Source organism: Podarcis gaigeae, assembly GCF_964106915.1.
Source record: "Podarcis gaigeae genome assembly, chromosome: 9".
Classification (NCBI taxonomy): domain Eukaryota; kingdom Metazoa; phylum Chordata; class Lepidosauria; order Squamata; family Lacertidae; genus Podarcis; species Podarcis gaigeae.
This window is the reverse complement of record NC_139685.1, coordinates 32,449,538-32,477,151: the sequence shown is the minus strand read 5'-3', so window position 1 is coordinate 32,477,151 and position 27,614 is coordinate 32,449,538. Positions and strand designations below refer to the sequence as shown.

At 43.2% G+C, this 27,614-nt stretch overlaps 1 protein-coding gene across 1 annotated transcript; it reads left to right on the top strand.

The window, feature by feature from the left end:
* Positions 1-274: 274 nt before the first annotated feature.
* On the top strand, positions 275-23,431 carry NEIL3 (nei like DNA glycosylase 3). Its single transcript, XM_083754740.1, has 10 exons — positions 275-782; positions 5,864-5,982; positions 6,958-7,092; positions 8,559-8,772; positions 9,851-9,925; positions 11,223-11,389; positions 14,216-14,385; positions 18,533-18,911; positions 20,898-21,072; positions 22,696-23,431. Exons 1-10 carry the CDS (start codon positions 384-386, stop codon positions 22,876-22,878), a joined length of 2,016 nt encoding a protein of 671 aa, XP_083610866.1. The 5' UTR covers positions 275-383; the 3' UTR covers positions 22,879-23,431.
* The last annotated feature ends 4,183 nt before the right edge of the window (positions 23,432-27,614 follow it).

The following is a 27,614-nucleotide window of genomic DNA, read 5'->3' as shown; positions in this document are numbered from 1 at the left end:
ACAATTATGACACACTGTGCTGCTGCAGGCTTTCAAAGTTTTCAGAAAAATAAGTCTCTCTCTCCACACAGCCATGCCCAAGCCCTGGCAATTCTAAGGCTTCACTTTCGGTGTAAATATACTCTGTGTTGCATCAACAGCAGCTCAGTCGGTGGAGCAGGAAACACTTAATCTCAAGTCCCACGTTGGGCAAAAGAGTCCAGCACTGCAGAGGGGGTTGGACTAGATGACCCGTGGAGCCCCCTTCCAACTACTCGGCAACCTCACTGAGTTCAATGGGGCTTGCTCCCCGCACCCCCGGTAAATGCGAAGAGGATCTGCAGCTCAAATATCAGTGATCTTGAATACGCGCCAGATACGGAGGCAGTTTCCCCCCCTTTTTTATGGAAGACAGAAGGAGGGAGGGAAAGGGATCCAGGGTCTGCAAAACACATTCGCAGGAACCCGGAAACCCCAGCCGTTCCTTCTACATGCGGAGCAGCTCTCGAGCTCAGAGTTGCCGAGACCTTGCGCACAAAACTCCCGGAGGCGGAAGCGCGGGGCGGGGCAGCGGCCAGGCAAGGCGGGCGGGAAATTTGAACGCTTTTTCTTTTTCCACCTACGGCGCGAGAATGGTGGAAGGTCCCGGCTGCGCGCTGAACGGGGAGAAGATCCGGGCCCGCGTGGCCCCCGGGCAGGCGGTGCGGGGCGTGCGAAGAAGAGCTCTGACGACGCCCTCGTCCCTGTTTACCATCAAGGCAGGACGAGGCGCTGCCGCCGCCGCCTCTTCTCCCCCTAACGCGGTTAGTAGCGTCTGCACTCCGCAGCCGGCGCGGATCTAAACCTCCGCTCCACCCGCGCTCTGGTTATAGGAATGACTGCAGGGAAGGAGTCGGGCGGCGTTGTTCACAGGGCTCCCTCCCCCCTCATTAAGAGCAGAGGTTGATGATCACCTGTCAGGGATGCTTTAAGTTAAGATAGATAGATGACCCTCGGCGTTCCTTCCAGATTCTAGGGCTACCCAAAGACACATCCAGCCAGATCTGCTTTTGGGAGCCCACAAACAAAAACGAGGATTACCTGTGGTCTTCCAGGTGTCTTTGGACTGCAGTCCCCCCCCCCCCATCCCTGACCAGTCTCTAAGTTGGCTGCGGCCCTGCTGCTGATGGGAGTATTTGCTGATAACACCAAGGTTGCAGGTTTGATCCGCTTTTGTGGCACAGCTGCATATTCCTGCATTGCAGGGGGAGGAGTCGATTGATGCTCAGGGTCCCTTCCATCTCCGATTCTATGAAGATCAGTGAGCAGGATCCACACGCCAGCTTGCTTTAAGCCCGTTTTGCATATTATTGGTGTGATAAGGGCAGATTGCTAGTTCTGCTCCCTGGTGTTGGAAAAGCGCTGGCTCCTGGGTCTGAACACCCACACATTGGCACAGACGGGTTCCCGGGAGGAAGCTGTTCTTGTCTTGGCTTCCATACAATGAGGTGTGGCATTGCAACAACCGCGCTTCCTGCCTCAGCCCCAAAGCCCCGTGATTGAAACGACTTGCCAGGATTACTTCAGCTGCTGCTCCTGAAAATGCATCCATTATAGAAAACCCATTTAAACTAATGGAAAGGACTGGATGTGTTATTTGTTGTGTTGATAGGATTTTAGGGCTGTATCAGCGTGTGATGCGTTTACAAAGGTTATTGCCATAAGCAGATTTGCAGACTGTAAAGGGGGGAAATGGCACATGAATACAGTGGTACCTTGGGTTACATACGCTTCAAGTTACATATGCTTCAGGTTACAGACTCCGCTAACCCAGAAATAGTACCTCGGGTTAAGAACTTTGCTTCAGGATGAGAACAGAAATCATGCTCCGGCAGCGCGGTGGCAGCAGGAGGCCCCATTAGCTAAAGTAGCGCTTCAGGTTAAGAACAGTTTCAGGTTAAGAACAGCCCTCCAGAACGAATGAAGTTCTTAACCCCAGGTACCACTGTACTTAAATAAATCTTATCATTGAGTTTTTACCAATGATATTTGCATGGCAAGTATGGTGCCCTTTGGTCCCCTTCATTCCATTTTGTTAGGCTCTATATTACAATATTGTGGCACAGTATTGGGCAGGTCATGTGAAACATTGTATAGGTTGCAACAGCGATGTATGCCATCCAGGCTGCTGGTCCTGTTCCTAAAACTAAGCATCTGCAAGGTTGCCCAGTAAACATTCCTTTGTCGCATGTCAGAATTACAACAGACATGACTGATTGACATGAGGTTTGTATAGCTGACACAATCGTCTCGTCCCCAGTAATCATCAGTTCTGACTGTTTCAGCGATTTCGGGCAGCTGTTTGTGAGGGTTTTTTTTTGTTTTTTGTTTTTCCCCTGCACAAAACACTTAAAAAGAAATAACTGGCAATCTGTAATATATTCTTGCCATTAACATAATAAATCAACCATAACGAGTCTGATTAATTTGAAGAGTTGGTAGAGCTTGGGCAAACATCTAACACATGTAAGAAATAATGAGGAAAGTGTCCTCGAGTCACTTTGCCTAATTAGGAAGATGGCAATTTTTAAAAAATAAGAAATTAAATAAATAAATAAATAAAAATTATTATAAGGAAGCCCGTTATACAATATCTGCTATAGAGTCACTGTCATGGAGGTTTTTTTTTTAAAAAAAAGAAAAGTACAGGGAAAGATCACATACTGAAATTGGCTCACAGGGAAAAAAAAAAGCAAAGCAGGTGGATGGAGTTGTTTGTTTGCTTAAAAATGTACTAATGAGGCCTGCTGTTGGTGTGAATGCACAGGACAAGGGAATAGGGTTCTCCTCCTCCGCTTCCCCACTTGCTTTCCCCATGTACACAGCATGCAATTTCTCCACAAGTTTTGATCACTTGTGTTGCCAGCATAAAATTACTCTGTTGGGGCTTGTGGAACTTTACAGAGGAAAATATGTTGGAATATAAATGAGCAGCTTGGGTTAATGAGCTGTGAACATCCAAGGCTGTATTCCTGATTGGTGGGGTGGGGGTACGGAGGAGACTCCCCACCCACCCACCCTGTCTTTGTTCAAGTGCAAGCCAGGAAATTTTATTAGAGGCAACCTAATCCTCAAAAGTACTCTGGTTACGTGGTCTTTGGTTGGAAATATATAGTAAATATTCCAACTTGAAAATGCACAAAGCGTTCTCTGTTTAGGTTGTTTGTAAAGACATGTTTGGCATAAATAGTAAATCCTGACAGCACTTCGTATATATATTTTTTAACAAGTGGTAACTTGTATCTTGCCTTTGTAACGATAACTTGTGTTGCTTTTCCCTAGGATACTGTAGCTTTTTTATTATTATTATTCAGTAGAATCTGGGCACCTTGTAGCTGTACACAAAGCCAAACAACTCAGCACTTGGCCCTGAGCCTGGTGTGTTTCCCACAGAAGGCCCCACATCCAATCTCTTGACATCTGCAGGTGGGGCTGAGAAGGCTCCCTGCCTGAAACTTTGGAGAGTCACTGCCAGTCTAGCCTAGACAGCACTGAACTAAAGATGGACCACTGGCCTGATTCCATATAATGCAGCTCCCTGTGTTCCTGCTTAATTGCAACCCTTTGGGAACAGGCCATGCCCATAGCTCAGTGGTAGAGCATCTGATTTGCATGCAGAAGGTCCCAGGTTCATAACCTGTCATCTCCAGGTGGGGATGGGAGAACACCCTCGCCGAAACCTTGGAAGGCCACTGCTTGTCAGGGGAGACAGTATTGAGCTAGATGGGCCAGTCTAGGATTCCATGATTTCCTGAATTCTATGGTGTGACTTGATGGAAGGCAGCTTCCTATGCTACAATCCTTCTGTCTGATCTGCACAAACAGCAGATCATGTGGTAAAACATCCTGGATTTGATTGTTTTATAAAATTATTTATACTGTATTCTGCCTTTGGGGGCATGCCTTACCCAAGGTAGCTCACAGTATCATGGAAAAAAACACCCACTAAACACAGCAATAAAAAATAGTCAATCTTACTTACTTGAATTTCTTCACACCTCAGTGGCAGGCAAGGGCAATTACATGACTAACTCTACCTCCCAAACTTGTGCACACAGAAAACTACAGTAGTGTGTTTGGAGGAATTCGAGGTTATAATCTTTCTCTCTAGTTGTTGTTTTCATTCAGTGAGGGTTGTCTTTCACAAAACTATGTCATCCCCTTTCCTCAGTTTTGGGGTATCTAAGAACACTTTTATCCTGTGATAAAGGTTTGTGGAGACTTAGTCCCCATTCCTGTTAAATGCCAGTGACATGGAAGCCCTGTGGTATCTTCCTGTGTTCCTCTGGTAAGTGTCTGGATACAAAAAAAACCTGCAGGGTCAAGTTCAGTTGTATGATTTCTTCCAAGCTGAGGTGGCACTGGGCCGGGAGGCAGGGTGATTATAAACTACTAAGAACCAATGCAATTGACTGTGCTAGTAACAGTCCCTTTTTCCGTATGCTTACTGGACTCTAGCTCCTTTCTCCAGAGAATATACTTTGAAAAGTAAAGTCATTTCCCGAAAGCAGTTTTCAAACAGTTTGTGCATAGTTAACTTGGAAAAGGTATCATCTACTTGTACATGGCCTCTGCTATTTAGGAGGTGGTAGATTAAGGCATCATGCCGTGGGTGGATTTGCTTCCAGATGATTGCCAGTGATGGCCTAGCCTTGTTTAGCTTGAGGAAAAAACGACATTCATGATTAACAATGGCAGGGCATAGTATGTGGAAGCCTACAACCAGCATGGCACACTGTAAACTAAGGAACTCTTTCGTTACATGTTGAACAGAATAAGCTTCAGTCCACCCTTCCTCATGAGCCTATCCTTACTTGAATCACAGTCACAAAGCTGGATGAATTTCTTGCTTTTGTGGTGTGATTGGGAAAGCAAAAATGAAGCGGTTGTCAAGCATCTGTCAGGCCACAATGTATGGCCAGTGGGCTGAGTTTGCCTTGAGAATGAACCAGTTATGCAGGGCTGGTGTAGAAAAACATCTGAAAAACGAGGTCATTATCAACTGTATGCCTTGTTGGATGCACTCAAAAGTAAATTGGCCCTGAAACATGTTATTGAAATGCACCAAACTATTCAAAACTGATACTGGCTTTGGTCAGGCTGATGGAAAACCACTTCTAAAGAAACCTAAGTTCGCTCCCATTCACCCTCAGATTTTATGCATCCAACAGCAAGTTGTTATCCTGTCTGAAATAATCATAAATTACACCATGACCTTCAGTTTACAACATGTTCTATTTCACAAAGACATCTAGAAATTCAAAAAACAAATTGGCAATTGAGAAAACAGCAATCTTGGACCTTTAAATTATTTAATATTGTGTGAGTAGCAAGGAAGATATTTCATAAACAGTGTCAGCATATTATAGTAGTTTGGCAAATAAATAGCTAAGTGTTGATGCATAGTGTTCAGCATTTAGCGTGTAGTCTTCCAAGAGCTTTTGCTTGAATCATTTCTTACATTCTGTTGTACTGACAGAAGGGTCCTAGTGGATAACCATAGACTTGCACAAGTTGGCTTCATACAAATATTTGGGTATTTGGTTTCATGAGTGTTTCAGCTGGAAAACTCTGAGCAAACTGGCAAGGACCAAAGCGGAGCTTAGCACGAATGTAATTAGTTTTCTTTTGTACAAACATTGGAAGATTTGTCCAAGTGGCCATTTGTGTTTTTAAAACCAACATTTTGATCTCAGATTCTTTTTGGTGCACCTATTTGGTTTCTGTGCTTTTAAAATCTATCTAGAAGGAGTTCCATCATACATTCTTAGATTTATATTTGGCACAAAATTCCCTTTACTTATTTTTATTTTATTGTTGTTGTTATTGTTTTCGCATCACTCAGATGATTGGGAATAAAGTATCCAGTCAAGACGTCTTGAGTGTGCTTAATGGATGTGTTTACAGTGGTGTGGAAACTCTGGGAAAGGAGCTGTTCATGTATTTTGGACAGAAAGCCTTGAGGTAAGTAAAGTATACATAATTTGGAGGAAATATTGCCCAACTTTATTAAGCATTGTTGAAAAAACTGGGCTTTAAAAAAGGTGTTGCTTGCTCTCTCCATCACTGCACACTGACATGGTTTGCATCTCACACTAAGCCAAACCATGGTTTAGCATGAACACTCAAGTGCAGCTGCTGGTTGCCTTGCTCCTCCTTGGTGGTTCTGTTGCTAAGCCCATGGTTCAGCTTACTCTGTCATCCAAACCAGGGTTCTTGGTTTAGCTCTCTTGAACAAACCACAAGCCATAAACCATAGGACAAACCTTGGTTAAAACTCATGGTGAGTCTGGAGAGAGCTAAACCATGAGCCTGGGTTCAAATCACACACCAAGCCATGACTTAGCTCAGTGAAAGCATGACAATGACCCTGAAGGATCAAAGTGGCTGCATTACTTCTCTGCGTACCTACACGCTTTTGTGATAAGTTGTGGTTTGGCTTAGTGCGGCATTTGAACTAGGCCACTGAACGCATTCTCATACCAACTGCAGACTTTTCAACCGTTGACATAAGAATATGAGAAGAGCTCTGCATCTGGTTGTAGTGATTGTCTAGAACTGCAGAAAAGAGGAAGCTGGTAGACAAGAGTCTGTTTGTAAGAGATGCACAGTCTAGCAAAAAGCCGTTTGTTCACACAGTGTGACAAAGGCCTTCATTAGCGGATTGGTGCTCACATGGAGGTGAATGTGTTGAGACAAATATATACCGTATATAGCTAAACCGCTGATGACCATAGAAGGGGAAGATTAAGAAACAAAAATTTAATAACAATTACAGCAAAAGAAGAACCCCAACTGAAGCCCCAAACAATACCCCAATTCATCAGTCTGTTCAGCAGCCATAGCCATTGTAGTTGGAGTTATGCCAAAATAGGGGATAAGCTAGAAATAGTTAATGTTCTGAACTGAGGGATATTCAGAAATTTCTTTCTTTTCTAGGATCCACTTTGGCATGAATGGTTCCTTGCGTATAAGTGTAGATGCAAGCCAGAACAGAAGCGGAGAATTGGCAGTTCTGGAAATACAACTTACTAATGATTTGGTTTGTTTCTACGATGCAACTGTTGAACTTAGGTAAAGCCATGAATGTTTTCCTGTGATATGTTTTTACAAGAGTTCCTGAAGGGGGAATTACTGTGGCTCCAAGTTGGAAACATTGCAAGATGGCTTAAATCAAGCGAAAACTATGCTTAAATTCAAGTAGTTCCTTTTATTTGTTTTATAAGCGGGGTGGTGGTGGTAAAAGGATAGATGTTTACAAAATGCCTGGATACACACTGGAAATAAATGAATAAATTGTTATCCATAAAACTGACAAAAGAATATACTGCCCTCTCACAAAATATCAGGGTATAACATGTATAACACTACATTGCACAGCGATATAAGAACACGTGTGTAAGATCACATATTTGTAAGTAAAGGTAAAGGTACCCCTGCCCGTACGGGCCAGTCTTAACAGACTCTGGGGTTGTGCGCCCATCTCACTCGAGAGGCCAGGGGCCAGCGCTGTCCGGAGACACTTCCGGGTCACGTGGCCAGTGTGACATCGCTGCTCTGGCGAGCCAGAGCCGCACACGGAAACGCCGTTTACCTTCCCGCTGGTAAGCGGTCCCTATTTATCTACTTGCACCCGGAGGTGCTTTCGAACTGCTAGGTTGGCAGGCGCTGGGACCGAGCAGCGGGAGCGCACCCCGCCGCAGGGATTCGAACCGCCGACCTTTCGATCGGCAAGTCCTAGGCGCTGAGGCTTTAACCCACAGCGCCGAGAATAGTTGCTTCCTTGCAATCTTTGCTCATAAATAAATGCATGTTTGTACTAGGGCTGCAGGGTTGAATCAACTTATTCATTCATTTCTTAAAAGTTGACTAAAAATATGCCCTTATTAATCAGGCAACAGATTTCTTCCCCTCCCTACCCACCCAAAGTATTGCTATATAGCAGTGTTTCCCAACCTTGTGCCTCCAGATGTTTTTGGCCTACAACTCCCATCATCCCTGACCACTGGTCTTGCTAGCTAGGGATGATGGGAGTTGTAGGCCAAAAACATCTGGAGGCACAAGGTTGGGAAACACTGCTATATAGTAATAAGAGTCCTGTAGTCTTCCAGATGTTGGTATACAAATATCAGGTGATGGACTGGTTGGTAGCCTCACCCACCTGCCAAAGAGATCTGGGATGGGATTTTGTTCCATCCACTGGGAAAGGTTTCACACCCCTGGTTTGCTTAGACAAGCTAATTTCAAACTTTTGCTTATGAAGTTTTATTCAATAACCCATAGTTACGGTTAACCACAGTTTATGGTTCTGGCATAATGTTAAACTGTGGTAAATCAGAATGGAGCTTAAAAAAGGGGGGGAGTTCCTGGTTTAGAACTATGGATTGCTTCCTGCTAAATCCAGCCTGGCTTTGGGCAGTTTTGTTTTTTCTCTCTGATACTACCTACTGATAAAACAACTACTTAAATATTTTAATTGCACAATGCATTGCTCACCTACTCTCCGCTTACAACATATCCCCCCCCCCTTAACCTTGCAGGAATGCTGCTGAATGTGAACAGAAAGTCAGAATGCTAGAAAACTTGGATGTATGCTCTCCAAAATTTAGTTTTTTAAGAGCAGAAGGTGAAATTAAGAAGCAAAAGGGACGTATGTTATGTGATGTGTTGCTCGACCAGGCAGTCCTACCTGGAGTGGGAAACATAATAAAGAACGAAGCACTTTTTGACAGTGGTCTCCATCCAGCTGTAAAAGTATGTGAAATATTCCTGGCTTCCTCCTAATTGCAGGTTTGAATTGCGAGAACCAGAGTTTAAGAAAATATATGCAAATCTGTACCATTTTCATAATGGTAACAGAATATTAGGCACCTGGCCATGGCAGTTTCAAAAAGCAAATCCTCAAAAGAATCTTCTCACAAAAGGGATGTGGCATGCAAGTGGTCTTGAGAAGAAAATAATTCAGGTTGATATTTCCATATTGGGCAAGTGTGCTAAAAAGAACAGTTTAAAAAGTAGTAAAAACTCACAAAGTATTCAAGTACAGTGGTACCTCGGTTTATGAACAGCCCCGTTAATGAACTATTCGGTTTATGAACTCCGCAAAACCAAAAGTAGTGTTCCGTTTTGCGAACTTTACCTTGGTCTACGAACCGAAGCCAAATGGTGGAAGGGCACTATCGGTGGGAGGTCTCATTAGGGAAAGTGCCCCTCAGTTTAAGAACGGATTTGGTTTAAGAACGGACTTCAGGAAAGGATTAAGTTCATAAACCAAGGTACCACTGTATCTTTTTAAAAAGCCATACGATGATAAAATTGGTCCCTGATGATGATTTTCTGGTGCCTGAAAAGTCCTATGATGATCTCCTTGGGGGTTCCTGACTTTATGTGTGCCGCCCCCCGAACCAAATCCTTGCGTAAATGGTGGTTCCACTGGATATCAACTCCCTACATTTGATCTGGAGAGGCCGGTGGGAAAGGGGACCTGGAAACAGCCATAGTTCAGTTGTAACCAAGCTGATTAAAATTCCAGCACTGATCCCCTTTAAGTGATTGTCAAGACAGAAGTTAATGGCACTACCTGGTGTTCATGTTTGTGGTAGAATTTTATACATGTCTTCTCAGAAGTCCACAGACTTCAATGTGGTATACTCCCAGATACATATCCATAGGATACCAGCCTTAAAACAATTCTAGTTGTCCCGTTACCAGTGATGTGGCTTCTTAAGATAGGGGTTCCATGTCCTCAGCCTTTCCTTGTTTTAAGCAGTGACCCACTGTGGTTTGGAGAGTCCTTGGCTGTCGTTTTTTAAACCTCTGCTCCAAATTCCAGGCCTGTCAGCTAATGGATGAGCAAGTACATCACTTGGTGAAAATGACTCGGGATTTCACGCTACTCTTTTATAAGGTAGGGAGAAAGCCCTTTCTCAAGAGATCTTCGAAAACTGCATTAAAATGTAAATGCTGAACATGTGTCTTGATAGTAAAAATGTTTTTAACACCATTAGTATAAAATTACTTCACCCAGCCAATTGATTGAAGAGGCTTTTTCTCCCTGGCTGATTGAAAATTGCCTGTGGAATCCAAAGGGAAATGCACTTGAGTCTTTTAATTTTCATAGGACTTGGGGCCAACTGATGTATTTAGAAAAAGTAGGAAAGAGCTGTGCCACTCCACTAGAGAGCCCAGGCAGAGAATTACATGATTCAATGTTCCCAAGCCATCAGAAATTATCTGGATATAGAAAGGTAGCACAACCAGGGGAAGTGGTTTTGGTCTTCAGCATGCTAGGTTTCTGTTTGATTATATTTTTAATAAGAAAAATGTAATGTGAACTCTCCTGGAGTGCTGCACTATCAGCTTTTTGTGTCCAGGTTGGTTGGTGCTTAAGCACCATTGATGGCAACTGCCAGAGAACTGGTAACTAACCCATCATCCTTTGCACTGTCCTTAAAAGATGAATTGCATTGCTTGACGTCTTGCTTACCTATAAGTCAGAAAGCTAGGGGAAATGTTGATGGTTTCTTTTCTCTTTTTTGCTGATAACCTTTTGCTTATTTTGCAAATAAGAAATATGGGTTTGTAACATATATATAACTTTTTTAAAAATTAAAGAGCTTATTGGTTCACAAAAAAATGTGCATTGTTGAATTTCAACCAAGGGGAAGCGAGGAAATCACTTAACAAGGTCAATAAGTATAATTTTCAATAAGGTTATGATTTTTGTTTGTTTGTTTGTTTTGTTCATTTATAATTTTGTGAAAATTAATTTTAAAAATTGAGAGGAAAAAAATGTGCATTGTCTTTTTCTGACAACAACAAAAGCCCTGCAGTGATTGACAAGCAATTAAAAAAAAAAGCAATGATAAAGTTATAAGAACATATTAAAAGCAGATTTAACAAAATAGCATCATTTGTGCTGCCCGAGGAAAACAAACCTCTTTGCCCAGTGCCAAAACAAGGCTGGTGCATGGTTATTCCTCTCTGGGGAGATCATTCTATAAAGGGGAAGCTAATTTACAGGACAGAAAAACAGGAATTTCTCAAATTCATGGAACTTTTTTTAACTGCCCAAAGTGTGAATGTATTTAAATCTCTGTTTTTGGATTTATTTATTTTTTTAGTCAAGGATAAAATGATTTGACAATGGGCTGGAGCTCTGGCTTTCTGAATCACATGAATAATAATTCAGTTCTCTGTTCTAGTGTCGCAAGACGGGATCAGCATTGTATAAGCATTACAGGGTGTACAAGCGCCCTAACTGTAGTCAGTGCAGAGCAAAGATCACGGTGTGCCGCTTAGGAGAGAATAACAGAATGACGTACTTCTGTCCTCTGTGCCAAAAGGACAAGCCTCAGCTTGTGGATCCTGGGTAGGTTGTTCACCTTTATCAAACATTTTCTAAATTATCTCAGCATTCTGAGAAGAGCTGGTTTTCGAAACGATAACCTTTTGCTCAATAGCTCTCCAGCTTGTCCAGTGTCAAAATCCAACCTTTGGCGTTTGTTTGTTTTAAATGGCATTCTGTATTTTTCTGTCACTCCTTTCTCCTCTCTCTGGGCTACCCTTGCCCATTGCCCAGCCACCTGAATTAAGCCAGCAATTCTGTACGCTAAACCTTGGAGCGAATCCTATTGAACTTATTGGGACCAAGTAGATATGGATAGGCTACCACAGGAAAAGAGTTGAATGTGCACCAGGGATGTCCAACCCGTCAATTGCTATCAATCTATGTTTACAAAATGCCTGAATACACTGGAAATAAATGAATAAGTTGTTATCCGAAAGAATATACTGCTCTCTCACAAAATATCAGCGTATATAACATGTTTAACAGTAAGATCACATATTTGTACTCCACATTTACAGGAGAATAGTTGCTTCCTTGCAATCTTTGCTCATAAATAAATGGATGTTTGTACTAGGGCTGCAGGGTTGAATCACCTTATTTTTTAAATGTCCTGATTAATCAGGCAACAGACTTCTTCCCCTCCCTCCCTACCCACCCAAAGTATTGCTATATAGCAGGGATGTCCAACCGGTCAATCGCGATCTACTGGTAGATCGCAGGGCCTCCCTGGTCGATCCATGTCTTTCATGTGATCCTGACTGATTCACCCCCCCCCCCAAAAAAAATACTTTGAACACGGTGGGGCTTATTTCAAGGAAGGCATGCATAGGATTGTGCTGTAAGTAGCCCACCTACTTTTTCTTCGTCTTCCTTTAAATATTTTTCATCCCACCTCTTCCCTTCCTTAGACAAAGTGGTTATTTTTAGGGCCGTATTCCCTGATTCTAAAACAGTAGGGTTAAGGAGCGCATTCACTGCTGGAGTCACACAGATATCTTATTTTCATCCCCTTGTTTCTCTCATGCAAAATAATGCAGGCAGCAGGGTTTCAGCTTGTTAAGCTGCAGATGGAGGATGTCTACTGAGAGCACCAGGGGGGCAAGCTTTTATTGAGAATATTTTCTCCACGATTCAGAAAAGGGGAGAAAAGAAAAATTCTGCTACCTTCTAGCTAAATTGGAAGAGATTTTCAGGGAGGATCGTTTTAAGAACATAAGAAGAATTCTGCTATTTAAGACTAAAGGCTTGCCTAGTTCAGCATCCTGTTTCTTACCTTGGTCCACGAGATACCTCTGGAAAACCCAGAAGGAGGGCAGCAGCCTCCTCTCATGGATGTCCCCCAGTGGTATCCATGTACAGTGGTACCACGGGTTACATACATTTCAGGTTACATACGCTTCAGGTTACAGACTCCACTAACCCAGAAATAGTGCTTCAGGTTAAGAACTTTGCTTCAGGATAAGAACAGAAATTGTGCTCCAGCGGTGCGGCGGCAGTGGGAGGCCCCATTAGCTAAAGTGGTGCGTCAGGTTAAGAACAGTTTCAGGTTAAGAACGGACCTCTGGAACGAATTAAATACTTACCCCGAGGTACCACTGTATAGCTAAACCGTTGCTGTGAGGGCCTGATGCAATACCTGCCTTTTTCTTAGAATGAATTATGCATTTGTCCTCTTCTCTCCCCTCCCCCCGCAAAAAAATCGGGTGTACTCTTTGGGTAGGTACATTTAAGACTGCAGTGACAGCATGCCGCATTAAACTATGGTTTGGTCAGGATAACAAACCGCTGAGATGGGAAAGCAAGAAGAAACATGTGATTGAAAATGGCTTCCATCATTCATTCCATTCCCTGGTTTTCAAATCACAAGGGGGGAGCCTGCACATTAGCATCCTGTCCCATCTACAGGCTGCCCCCACAATGAATGGATATTGGAGGCTGGGGGGTTGAATCTAGCAAGCGTAAGTCCACACTCTCCTCCTCATATGATTGATTGTTGATTACATGAGGAACAATGCCCAGTCAGGGTTATTTTGTTGAAATCCAATTTTAAAGCATGGAAGAATTTGAGAATTAGGCTGGAACACAAAGTTCCCATTTATGTCCCCCCCCCCCCAAAAGAAAAACTCACCTATATCTAACAATCTCAGTGCAGGATACACAGAAGCATGAAACAACAGTTCCAATCACAAGTGGGGGACGGAGTGGGCAGACTTCTCTTCTGATCTACACGTGTCCATTGGAACATGTGTATAGATCCCTCTATGTATGGCAGCTGTTATGACTGTACAGGGCAAGGGAGGAACCTAATTTCCATCACTTCCTGGCCTAGCATGTGTATTGAATCTATTTAGAAAGTCTTGAAGGGCTGGATTGCATAGATCAGGGATTGGCAGCCTGTGACCTTTCAGACATTGTTGGACTTCATCAGTTCAAGCCAGCATGGCCAACCACCAGGAATGGTTGGCGTAATGATTGAAGAGCTTCCAGAGAGCCAAACAGTAGCCATCCCCAGTACATGTGGCTGATATGCCACTGTGTTTTATCATCCAGTGCTTTGAAATAAGTAAACTCTTATTGTTGTTTTTGGGAAATATACTTTTGAGGAGCAGGAATAGTGCCCTTCCCAATCCATGTCTCAATAGCCAAGTTCATAGCCTTGATAAACCCTCAAGGCGAAACTGGAGCCTCCAAGCTATCAGACGCAGCAGTCCAACTTTCCCCCTCGCTGGTGGCCAAGCTATTAGAATCCAGTGCTGAATCTCCCATATAACCCCTGGTGGAACACAACGCTCAGAACAAACCTCTCAACATGTTAACATCAATTTCCCCCTTTCTTTCATTGTGCAGCAAACTGCCAGGAAGAAATGGTTTAATTGGCTGGGCGTACAGCAGGGGGTCGTCTTGTAAGGAACATGTTGCTCAGGAATCGGAAGAGGAGTGGGCCTGTACACTATGCACGCTGATAAACAAGCCGTCTGTCAAACTCTGTGATGCATGCCTGACTCCAAGGCCTGAGCGTAAGTCTATAGGGTTGTCTGACTGGCATCATAATGTATTACAGCAGTGCAAGTAACATGGAACCGTTTTGCTTTGCTTTGTGTTGTTTCTACTCCTGTTCACAACATACATGTAATATGTTCATTAATACGCTGGTCCTAAATGCCTATTACTTGCCCTAATGCTTCAAATCTGAAATAGTATATGAGGAGGAAGACAAAGGATATCATTGATATCATTTTATTTCAGAGTTGCTTTATACTTTGTGGCATGGCGCATGCACTGTTCCCTCCCCCTCTCCTTTTCTCTCTGCAGAAAATGCCACTCCCATTTAGCTAGACATGTCCCCAAACATTTAGAGACATGTGACGGACATGTAGTTGGAATTGGGAAGCTGCTATTGGATGTGGCTTCCTGACACATGTTTACTGCTTATTTGTTATCTTTTCTTTGTGGACTTGACCCCTTTGATGTAGGAACTGTAGGGGTAGCTAGCCTAGTTTGAGGGCCTGCTCTGGTTCCCCAGGCAACTTCTTCTGGGACCCCAAGACCTGGCCAGTTTTCATGACAGCATCAACAAGAAGGAAAAACAGTGGGATGCAGCGCTGGGGTTGGTAGGCCCAAATTCCTGACATGGATGCAGATCTTCCCTTCCCCAGTCATTACACCAATGACTAATGCGTGGAGAGAAAGAATGATAGCCAACCATGATACATCTAATCTGTATGCTTCGGCTGTGGAATGGGATGGGGAGCAGTCTGCTGGTGTGCCTTTTGCATGTGTGCATAGATGAGGCTATGTTTTGAATGTGTGGCATGGAGGGTTGAACAGGGCCAATATATACTAGCCACCCCAAAGTCCCAATTAAAAAGTAAAAAAATGAGAAGGTCCTTAGGTGTCCTAGCTACATGGGGTGGGAAGGATAGACAGCCCTTCTTTCCACAGACTAGGAAAGAAATTCAGAGGAAATCCTCGCTCAAGAAAATTAAGATAGAGAAAGGTTATATGAAACAGCCCTGAGCAGATGCCCATGTTCTTAGAATCTGCATTATAAACCCAGAAACTTGTATCAAGGAACAACTGTTTGTGCAATAATAGCATGTTCCTTTTGTAACTCAAATATATACTTTCACAGCTGTTATCCCATTCCATGCTGCATGAATTATTCAGTTAAACCTTTGGTACTTTTTGCAGATTTCAGCAACTTCCCTGAATTGTCAGACCAAATGTTCCATAAATTGAAAGGGAATGCATTTGTAAGGAGAAAAAAAATCTTTTGTAGCTGGAAGGGACAAAAGCTGTCCTCCACCCTGTTAGTATTTCAAAAACAATAGAAGTGTTTATGTGTGTGTGCATGAAAACTGTTTAAAACCTGTAATAAAAAATGTGATTTTAAAACTAAGTGTTGAAACTTCACATGGGTATTTTTTTGACACCTTTTACAGTTGGAGCCCGGTGTTTCCGGGCGCTGCTCTGGTTCGCCAGAAGCGGCTTAGTCATGCTGGCCACATGACCTGGAAGCTGTATGCCGGCTCCCTCAGCCAATAAAGCTAGATGAGCGCCGCAACCCCAGAGTCGTCCGCAACTGGACCTAACAGTCAGGGGTCCCTTTACCTTTACCGTTGGAGCAAACACCAATCACTCAGCAATGATGTCTTTCATTTCTCCCACAAAGAAGAGCTGTTCTCAGCTGCAGTGTTCAGCTTCTAATCCCTGACGCACTCTACTTCTCTGCCCTGCCCTACCCTGATTGTATTTCCTCCTTTCTCTTCCATGATTCTCTCCTCCTTGCTGCCTCTTCCTTCTCCTTCCTCCTGCCTTTGTGCTTTCTGCTATGCTGCTCTAATTTATCATGCTCCCCCCTCTAATGGACAAGCCAGTTTCTTTTAAGAAGCTCCCCAAGTTTGGGTTAATATACTCTTTCCTGCATGTCCAGTCTCACCTGGATCAATTGCTGGCTATCCTTACTAACTGCAAATCAGGGGTGGGGAAACACCCACTTTTGCCTCTTCCTTGCCCAGCAGCGGGCATGTGGCCCCAGAAGGTTGCATGGCCCTCAGACTGCTGTCCATTCTTGTCACTCTTCCTCTTTCAGGTCTATTTGTTTTGCACCTGGTCGGCCAATTGCAGTCCCTGAGAAGGTGTCTTTACCCATAAGGATGACATAGACTAGTGAAATATGCCGGGAGTGGGCTTGGCTGTCAGTGGAGTACTGATGCTATAAGCATCTGGTAGGATCTTCCAGTCGAAGCTCCCGGAAGCCTTTCACACTCGGGACCGCGACTGGCTGTAAGGGAAGGTTGAGAAAAGATGTGCCGACCTGCTGTAGGCCTTCTGGAGCCAGCAGAGTGCTGGGCAAGGGAGGTTAGCGAGCAACTATCTGCAGTCGGGAAGGATTTCTGTTGTCTGCCAAAGTTGCTCTTGGCTGATTGTCTTCCACTAAAATGTCAGCCCCAGGAACCTAAAGATTTAGTCTGTTCAGAAAGTCAGATTTGCCAATTAACTTCTCTCCTGGAATTTATGCACCCAGCTGGTTCCCTAGAAGCTGAAGCGGACCCAATACAACAAAGGCAGAGTGGCTTAGGGCTTTAGAAGAAAATCACGATAATGCTCTTTTTCTCTCTCTCGGCATCTTTCATTCCAGTTGTGAAGCTTTTGAGCTGTTATCAAAGTCCAATGCTGGCATCTAAAGACTTCTTTAACATATGTTTAAATAAAGCAACTTTATCTCAAAAATCTACATTAAAATAAAATCTAGAGAGTTTTTTTTTAATAAAAAAGGTGATGTAAGTAAAATGATTTCCTCAATGTTTATAATTAATACTTTTGTCCTAGAATCAGAATTGTAGAGTCAGAAGGGACCCCAAAAGTCATTTAGTCCAAGCTCCTGCAATGCAGGAATCTCAATGCACCGACGGTCTTCCACCCAATTTGAAACCATACCGGATCCTGCTTAGCTTTGCAAATGTGCTTGCAGTTTTCCCCCCTCCACTTAATTAATGTATGTAAAATTCCCTTAATTAATTGAATATATGAAATTTTACTTTCTCTGAAAAGACCCTTTCAAAAACTTAAGTTATTCTACATTCCCCATCCTTGCATATGTTGCTAGTGTGCATTTATAAGGCCCTTGCTGTCTTTCTACAATGCTAACCTGAACTGACTTGAGTCCCATTGATGTAAATGGGGATGTGCATCAGCATCCAAGCCTAGTAGACATGATGGATAACTATTTCTTAAGGAAGAACTGTCGCTCAGTACTTTCATGCAGAAGGTCCAATATTCAATCTCTGGCATCTCCAGGGAGCGCTGGGAATGTCTCCCTGTCTGAAACCCTGGAAAGTTGCTTCCATTCAGGGTAGACAATCTGAGCTGACTGGACCAGTGGTCTGATTTGGTGTAAGGCATCTTCCTATGTTCACAACTATTAAAAGGATCTAGGGGTCTTGGTGGACCACAAGCTTCACATGAGTCAACAGTGTGATGCAGCAGCAGAAAAAGTGAATACTGTTCTAGGCTGCATCAATAGAAGTATAGTGTCCCGATCAAGGGAAGTAATAGTCCCCCTCTATTCTGCCTTGGTCAGACCGCACCTGGAATAGTGTGTCCAGTTCTGGGCACTGCAATTTAGGAAGGATATTGACAAGCTAGAACATGTGCAGAGGGCAACCAACATGATCAAGGGCCTGGAAACCAAGCCTTAAGAGGGTCTGTTGAGAGAATTGGGTATGTTTAGCCTGGAAAAGAGGAGGCAGATATGATAGCCATCTTCAAATATCTTAAGGGCTGTCACAGGGAGCTTGCTTGTTTTCTCCTGCTCTAGAGGGTAGGGCTTGAACCAATGGATTCAAGTTGCAAGAAAGGAAATTCCAACTAAAGAACTTTCTGACAGTAAGAACTGTTTGACAGTGGAACAGACTCCCTTGGGAGGTTGGGAACTCTCCTTCATTGAAGGTTTTTAAGCAGGGGTTGGATGACGATGTGTCGTGTATGATCTAGTTGAGATTCCTGCATTGCAGGGCATTAGACTAGATGACCCTTGGAGTACCTTCCAAATCTACCATGCTATGATTCTATGATTAGTAGTGTGTAGATTCCAGGGGGTGATAAGTGGTTCAAAGAGGATACTAACTGGGATCTCTTCCTTTTCTTGCTATCTATTTTAAGTTCCAGAAATACAGAAGAATGAAGCTTTCGCAGCCTTTAACAGCAGCTTAATCAAGTACCCATGTAATAACTTTGGAAAACCAAGGGGAGAAATTAAGATCAACAGGAAAACTGTGTTTGGGACAACAACATTGGTGCTGTCAGATTTTGCTAGCAAATTGCCTCTGCCGAAGCATAATGGAAGCAGAAGTCTAACTCCAGATGGAAACTCTCTGTGTGATTCTTCACGAAATGATTATAACAACACCAACCACCATGCTGTAAATACACCCATATCATTCTCCCATCAATATAATTCTTTAAAGCCGGCACAGAAGAAACAGAAGATTGATTCCTCATCTTCATCTGTTGGGACGATCAATGAGAATTTAGCAATCAGGTTTGTTAATTCCAGATCTAAACAAGATTCCTCTAAAGTATATTTCATTGAATGTGGACTTGAAAGGTAGAAATTGATGGGTGCAAGGCAATGTTTAGAGGGAAACATTGGTTTGGGGTTTATTGCGTGTTTTGCTTTTGAAGTGGTTTGATATATATTCCGTCCAATAAGGATAATGGGTAACTCATGAAACAGAGTTTGTTGCTGCTGTGTGTCCCTTATTTGTCACAGAATCACTTGTGACTTGGGCAGCTTGTTAGATCAGAAGAAAGGGCAATTTGCCAAGCTCAAGTGGCTAACTGTAGTGGCAAGAGACTAGTTGCTGTGTCTTAGAAATGAAGTGGGGCAGAAGCCCTGGAACTTTAAAGAATTTAATTGTAGGTGCAAGGGGGCCGGTGGGCTTCTCTATAGCACAGCAGAGCAATGTATTCCTTGCTGCCTGCTTCCATACTTGGTAGCCAAGAAACAAAACTGCATTGTGGTGTAGCAGGTGTAGCACCATGGTTGAAAGTCTTAGTCATGGACCTGTGAGACCAGGGTTCAAATCCTTACTAGGCCATGAAGCCCACTGGGTGCCCTTTGGCCAGTCTAGCGTACCTCACGGGGTTGTTGTAGGGGTGAATTATTAATTAAAATTGTATACCGCCCTATGCCCATAGATCTCAGGCCGATTCACAACATAAAATTGAGGCTGGAGAGAACCAGGTATGCCACTTTGAGCCCCTTGGAGAAAAAGACTGGGTATAAAGGCAATAAATTAATATAGTTGTACCTTGGTTCTCGAACGCCTTTGTACTTGTACATTTTGGTTCCTGAACGCCAAACACCCAGAAATAAGTGTTCTGGTTTTTGAATGTTTTTCAGAAGCCAAACGTTCAACGCGGCTTCCACTTGAGTGCAGGAAGCTCCTGCAGCCAATCGGAAGCTGCACCTTGGTTTTTGAACAGTTTTGGGAGTCAAACGGACTCCCAGAATAGATTAAGTTTGAGAACCAAGGTTCCACTGTAAAGGTATGGGGTGTATATAACCCATTTGAGTAAGGAGCCAAGTAAACCATTACCCAAAGTTGGACCTTTGGGGAGGTGGTGAAGACTGAGAGGGGGTTGGAGGAGGGTGTCAGAGTTCCCAGGTAGCACTTTACGATGTACACAGGAGCGCGAGAATAGCACCGCCGGGTGGAATTTGGCCTTGACTTGTAGAATTATAGCAAAAAAAGGTTGGCAGCTGCTAAATCAAAGTAACAGGGAGCGAACTAACCTTGTTTAAACATTAACCATCAAGGAAGATGCCCTTGTGCCTTGTAAGCGAAGATGCTCTCCAACTCTTCTGGTGACGCTAATGTTAGGGGAGAGTAAAGCTTCCCTGCCACCTTCATAAAATATACTTTTCTGCTCCGCCAGTCAGACTTCCTCCTCTGTGGAACATGATTGGGATCATTAAAGTAGCTTTGATCAAAGAGCATGGAAAATTGTCTCCGAAGCGGACAAGTAGGTAGAGATCCCCATGGCCTGGTCTAAGACACTTGTAATAGCTTTCCAGAGGGGGAGACTATAATTGGAGGGAATTGGACCTCGAGTACGTCTTGCTGCTGCCAATTCGGAATGCCTTTTAAACAACATGAAAGGACAAAATTTATGCCAGCGACACCAGAATGGTGCTGTTTTATATTTTTAAAATTGAGATAAAATAAGAGGCCATGCAATTTGGGGACTTTAAATTTGCCACTTGCCCTTCATTTCAATTGCCTGGGTGCTCAGTGAAGATTCCTTCAGTTTTATTTAAAGAAAAATCAAGTAGGGCAGGTAAAATATCCGGTTTCTCTATTTTGGTCACTACACGTGTATAACAATGCATTATTGACAGCTGTGTACGAAAGGCAAGAGTGTTTGGTGGAAGGGAGGAAGAGTGTTGCTGCTGCTGTTGCTGTAACTAATCCCTTTTAACTTCATGCAGTTTTTATTATTATTTTGCAACCTGTCATTGCAGAGCACCTCCAGTTAATATGACAGATGGTTCTTACACATTAAATACTGGCAACCCTCGCTGCAGTAAACACAGCCGCTTCTGCGTTCTTCGCGTGGTGAGGAAGAACGGAGAAAACAAGGGCAGGCAATTTTATGCTTGTCCTTTACCCAGAGAAGCCCGGTGCGACTATTTTGAAGTACGTGAGATTGCGTAGCCTTGCCGAGTACCCTTGAAGGGTACAACTTTTTCCCTCCAACCCATTATGATTACTCATGGGTTTCATTCGTACTTTCGGGATTAGTGTACTGGAAGGAGAATTACAATGTCACTGATGAAGTTAGCTTTCCTAGATAACTTCTAGACACATCCTGGCCACTGCAGAATGGTTTTCTGCGTGTAGTAGGGGACTTTGAATTCAGATTTTACACTAAAAGGTTTTCATTTATGGACACTATTAAGAGTTAATAGACACATGGAAAGCTATGGCTTATTGATATCCCTTCCCCAGTTCTGAAAGCAGAAGCAGGGGGGATGCTCCTGTCAGTCACAAGCGGGATTTAACTGCCTGGCTAGGGTGACTTCTTGCGTGGGGAGGGCACAAGAGAGAATTTATTTGAAGAGTGGAATTGATGCAGAGATGGGAATAGAGATTCTTTTTCAATCAAGTCGCCATTGCTGTCCTTGAAAAGCTGGAGAATGGGGAGTTTGGGAGAGGGTTCTCCCCCTACTTCTCTGCCTCTTCAACCAATAGCCATCTATGGCAGTGATGGGGAACCTCAGTGATGAGACAAAAAAAATTCCTTCCAGTAGCACCTTAAAGACCAACTAAGTTAGTTCTTGGTATGAGCTTTCGTGTGCATGCACACTTCTTCAGATACAGATGGCAGACCAACACGGCTACCTATCTGTACCTCAGTGATGAGGTTCGCCTTGGGCCTCTCAGTCAAGTCTTCAGCGCTCTCTCCAGGCCACAGACCTGCTTCACATCCTCCTGGGATGTTTTTGCCTCATTGTGGAATGTGTGGTGGTACCTCCTTCTTGCTCAGATGGAGACAGATTTGTTCCTTCCATATACACATGGAGGAAGGAGCAGCACTTTCTTCTCCCAGACGTAATTGCAGCTTGTTGAAAGGTCTGAAAAGGGCTCCCTGTGCAAATTAGCGGTAGTCGCTGCAAAAAATAAATAAATCTAAGAATCTCTTTGTATGGACCTTGGTATCCTTTTCAGACCTTCTACCTCATGGGGCTGGGACCAGCAGAGGACAGATATGTTGGGAGTGGGGCCAGTGTATACACTCCACTCCTCTCCACATGCTTAATATAGACATGGAAGGAAGTTCTGAAAGGGGAGTAAAAGGCCCTCTCAACTAACTTCCCAAGGATAGGCTGAACGCAATATACAATAGATTATTTTCACGTGGGTTTTGTTCTGTTAACACAGCAATTACACTGGCCTCTGCTATGCAGTAAGGAGTGCAGTTATGTCATTTTGACCTTCAGATTCTGAAAAGGGAGAGAAGGAAGTTGGAAGTGTGGGGAAGTGAGATCTATTGCTATTCAGCTATGAGGTACCAGAACTTTACTTGGATAAATTGAACCCATGTTGCCTCCAGAGTCAGATAAGACTTCCGAAAACTCTACTCTCACAAAGTCAAACCAGTGGAGCTCAGGCGGTGAAACATATAGCGTATTTGAAAGAGAGCCATTTACCCTGATTATTAGCAGTTGCCACCTACCTGGCAGAATTAAAGTCGAGTTTCTTGCCACCGGTCTAAAAGAGGGATCTGATGTTAAAAGGAGAAATGATTTTTCTCTACAGTGGGCAGACCTGCATTTTCCCTTCTGCAATCACCGGAAGCGCAGCATTATGAGGACGGTGTTGAAGATTGGTCCTAATAATGGAAAGAATTTCTTTGTGTGCCCTCTTGGGAAGGATAAGCAGTGTGACTTCTTTCAGTGGGCAGAAAATGGTCCAGGAATGAAGATTATCCCAGGATGCTGAGCAATTCATCTCCAATACACCATCTGACGTTAATCTTCTCAAACTGTGTGTACAACGCTGCTCTTCTCTCGGAGATACTTTAGGAGGGTCATGATCAAGTGGTATCTTGCGATTGCAAATCCATCTAGATTATACATTTGGACATGCTTTCTTTTGTTCCCTCATTCTAACTGCCTCTGTGATTTGTTTTATCTATCTAGCACTAGAAGCTCTCATGCGGAAGGGTTAACATATCTGAACAATACCCAGTCGTATCTTTTGTTGTCTTGTTTCCTGCCACCCCACCCCACCCCAAATTGCTTAAATGCAATCTTCAGGAATTATCTGGATTTAGTTGTCTCTCACAATGTGCTACAATCTGTCAACAAAACATACATTTTTAGTCAGAGTTTGTACATGTTGTTTGTCCTTCAGCACTTTCCCCCCACTCCCAATTCTTAAGCTGTGCTTCCATAAACATTTATATTTCAATGCATTTAAGATGAATAGATTTTAATACACTTTGTAATCAGTTATGAAAGATTAATATATTCAATAAACTTGTTTCTAGCAATGACGAGCCTCTGTTTGTTCTTAAGGATTGCTCTGAATGAGCTTCTTGCCAAAGTAGAAGGGATGCATTAAACTAACACGCTTTGTTTGTTGCAAATCTGTAAGTGACCTTGTGATGGTTTTCCCTTCACCTTATGTTTCTTTATATAGGAACCTGTCCTAAGAAAAAAATGTTGCTCCTTTGGAACTGAACAGGTGGTCAGTTTAGCTTGGCTTATGCAATCAGCCTGATCCCCTATACAAAATTAGGCACACGCATTTGGGGTGGTTTGGTGCATTAAGTCTGCATAGGCCACTTGCACTTAAATTTGGTGGAAATTTGGACAGCACTTTACCCATCTTTTTAGATCCATGGAGTTTGGCTAACAAGCATGGCAGAGTTGGCCACTCTCTTCGCATTTATTGGTGACCTGTGCAAATGGATTGGACACATGCCTATTTGGGAGTAAGTCCCATTGAATTTAGGTTGATTTAGTTCTGAATAGACATGCATAGGGCTGGGCTCTTGGCATAATTCTTAAAGAAAGCTCTGGCTCCAAACATTAGCTAGGTTAGGCACTGGCCAAGAGCCCCATGAACCCAGAAGGACCTCTTGCCCTGACCTCCCTGCCAAGTCCCTGGGTGGTTGTGGGGGTTTTTTTGGGGGGGGGGATCTCTGCTCCCACCTGCAGTGTTCACCGATCATTTTAAATTTACCCAAAATGCAATGCCCTAGCCTATAGATCTACAAAATCTATACGCTGGTTAGGAATATAGACCCACAGTGGAGCATTGCATTTGGGGCAAATTAAGGTGATGGGTGGCCATCACAGATGGAAGCCCATTCAAAAATGGTAAAAGGTAAAAGGACCCCTGACCGTTAGGTCCAGTAGTGGAAGTCTCTGGGGTTGCGGCACTTCTGGCGAACCAGAGCAGCACATGGAAACGCCGTTTACCTTCCTTCCGAAGTGGTACCTATTTATCTACTTGCACTTTGATGTGCTTCCAAACTGCTATGTTGGCAGGAGCCGGGACCGAGCAACAGGAGCTCACCCCGTACCAGGGATTCGAACCGTCGACCTTCTGATTGGCAAGCCCTAGGCTCTGTGGTTTAACCCACAGTGCCACCCGCATCAAAAATGGTACTGCCCGCTAAAATATAATGGGTGGGGGTAGTCAGCAAGGAGAGCAGCAGGTGTAGCAGAGCAGAATAAAATATATTGCATGTTTATCCGGTGGAGGCCCTGCTGAAATACCATTGTGGTAGATTCTGTTGGTGGATTGGCACAGATTTTCCTGTAGTTGCTCATTCAAAGACGGAATGTTCTCCCCATGGCTGCTCCTCCTATCCCAGACTTCCTCTGCTTCTTTGATCTGCTCCCCTGGCATATAGTTTTTCTTGGGAGTCTCTTAGAATGAGCACCTCCCGTGGCAATTGAATTGTACCTCATCTTTGTTTGTTCAGCTCACCTATTAAGATCATCCTGGGCCAGCAACAGAACTTAATTGTGTTGAAGTGCTTTAACACCAACGGAGTGCTGTTTATTCTTTAAGGTCACTTTGAAAGTGCTTACACATCCGTCGTTCAAGAAAGCCTAAAGCAAAGCAGCTTATGGAGAAACCCTATGGTTGTGTGCGGTGAACTTTGACGAGGGATCTTTCGAAAGGACAACCTACCATAGGTACAAGAAGAGATGCATTGCGGGCAGGAAAATCGCCTTGGTAAACCCAGAGGGAAACATTTCCTGCCCCCTGTGACAAGACTGCTGCTCTTCTGAACCCTCTTAAAGTGCACAGCACCACCTTGTTTTCCTTCAACCAGTGTGGTGTAGTGGTTAAGAGCAGTGGACTCGCAATCTGGTGAACCGGGTTTGATTCCCTGCTCCTCCACATGCAGCTGCTGGGTGACCTTGGGCTAGTCACACTTCTCTGAAGTCTCTCAGCTTCACTCACCTCACAGAGTGTTTGTTGTGGGGGAGGAAGGGAAAGGAGAATGTTAGCCGCTTTGAGACTCCTTCAGGTAGTGATAAAGCGGGATGTCAAATCCAAACTACTCTTCTTCTTCTTCTTCTTCTTCTTCTTCTTCTTCTTCTTCTTCTTCTTCACAGAATGTTAGACTTAGAACCCAGATTTAAAACCCAGAGTTCATTTTGTAGGCAGCCTCTGTCAAATGAGGGTAATACTGAAGTTTGTCCTCCTGACATGCTTAGTTGCAGTACATAATTCCACCTCCTTTTCAAAGGCATTCTGCTTCTACGACAGGAATGACACGCCTGCACTTATTGCCAGATGGTTTCAGTGCAGGAAATCAATGCTGTATGTACATATGTGACATACATAACATCTTAAATTAGCGTTGAATGACCCACAGTGGGGTGGGGGGGACAGACTGCTAGAGATTATGTAGGAGCCTTCAATATTTGTTGCGGCACAAATGATGTAGAGACGCTGCTTTTGTAACAACAGAATTTCAAGAAGTAAAGCACTGCCCATAACTTGCCACCTGTTGCATTTATCTCATACATCGTTAAAGATTATCTGTCAGTGGTGAAAAGGTGGCAAACGGCAAGTATTATGAAACAAAATGCACAGAATTCTCTCTGAAACCAATTATGCCATATAGCTAGCTGTACATTTCATAGCGTTTGGGGATATATACAGGAAAAAACAACGATGTGGATGCCAAATGCTGAAATGCAGAGAAAAAGGAAAAGTCAGATCTCTCATTTCCCATCAGTTTTTCATTGAAAGGGGTGTCAATTATTTGCTTTAGTTTATCTATCCCCCTATTTAAAATGTGTTGAATTTAAATTAGGGCATTATTAAAATTACCAGCCTATTAAAAGGCACCCTACCTTTCATTAGGATTGCAAATCTTTTAAAGAGAGTATCCAAAATGAAATTACACTATTTAAGGCAATAGCTTAATTCTCATCTAATAGTTCTTTCAGCATTAACATTTCTATTGTAGATTGTGAAAAGCAATAGCAATTCTGCAAAAGAGAATGCAAGATGTGAAAGAGTAAGATTTTGTTGTAATCGTTACCTTGGCTTTTAATGGTTCTGTTTTCCAAAGTTTAGCTAGATGTGGAATGCTGTTTTAAAAAATTCTAGAACTGTAAATGTAAATAGAATAGTGAGCCTTCAGCTGTCATTTAACACGGAATAAACAAACTCTGCTACAAGTATCTCATTTCCTGGATGTTCCTATTGGGAGGCAGCAAAGGATATAATAAACACATTAACAAATTAGACAGAAATGCAGAAGCTTGCTTTTAGCAACAAATGGAAGTGCTGCTATAGCTAACTTAGAATCAGACTAAAGCAGATTAAAGTAGATTGTCGGCAACTGTGCATTTACAGCTGAAGTTTTTGTGGGTTTGCACAGTATCTCTCCTAAAATAAAAAGAACTGGTCTTACACATAATACAATACCTTGGGGGGGGGGGGAACAATACGGCAGAACAAAGCTAAGGAAGACAGGAGCAGGAATAAACAAGAAGGTATGAAGGAAACATGTAAATATAATGAAAAAGTCAAGGCCTTTGGGTTTGAACTGCGAATGACTTTAACACAATGTAATTATAATGGGAAGTAGCTAGGCAATGAGCTTTTGAAGTAACATCCTGAATGGATCATTGGTTCATGCCCATATAAGTATTTATTATTGAAAGGGGTTTAAAACACAGGACAGATTTCATGCTGGAAAGAAGCACCTCTATAAACCCTAGGGCAGAGGTGGAGAATCTGGCCATATGTATGTTGCTGGAGGATAATTCACATCATCCCTGAACATTGACCATGCTAGCATCAACTGATGGGAGCTAGAAGTCTAAAAATATATTGTGGGTCACTGGTCCCCAACCCCTGCCCTAGGCTTATAGTTATAGTTCAGGCATCCCCAACCTGCGGCCCTCCAGATGTTTTGGCCTACAACTCCCATGATCCCTAGCTAAGGTAACAAGACCAGTGGTCAGGGATGATGGGAACTGTAGTCCAAAACATCTGGAGGACCGAAGGTTGGGGGTGCCTGTTATAGTTGATATCTTATTTGCTCACTTCTCTTTGCAAAACATAACACAGGTGGAAAAGAACTTAGTTACTGTGATGGGGGAACGAAGACTTCTGTATTAGGAGACAGAAAACTGAGACAAATACTTAGGAAATCCGTTTTAGCTTCAACAAAGGCTAGAAAGATACACAAA

What these genes read in the sequence shown, in the direction of transcription:
- NEIL3 (XM_083754740.1), top strand. Translation starts at nt 384, where the DNA reads ATGGAAGACAGAAGGAGGGAGGGAAAGGGATCCAGGGTCTGCAAAACA. An exon ending in TCACGCTACTCTTTTATAAG is followed by an intron (nt 9,926 to 11,222) that starts GTAGGGAGAAAG and finishes TCTCTGTTCTAG; the next exon opens with TGTCGCAAGACGGGATCAGC. An exon ending in AATGAGAATTTAGCAATCAG is followed by an intron (nt 18,912 to 20,897) that starts GTTTGTTAATTC and finishes CTGTCATTGCAG; the next exon opens with AGCACCTCCAGTTAATATGA.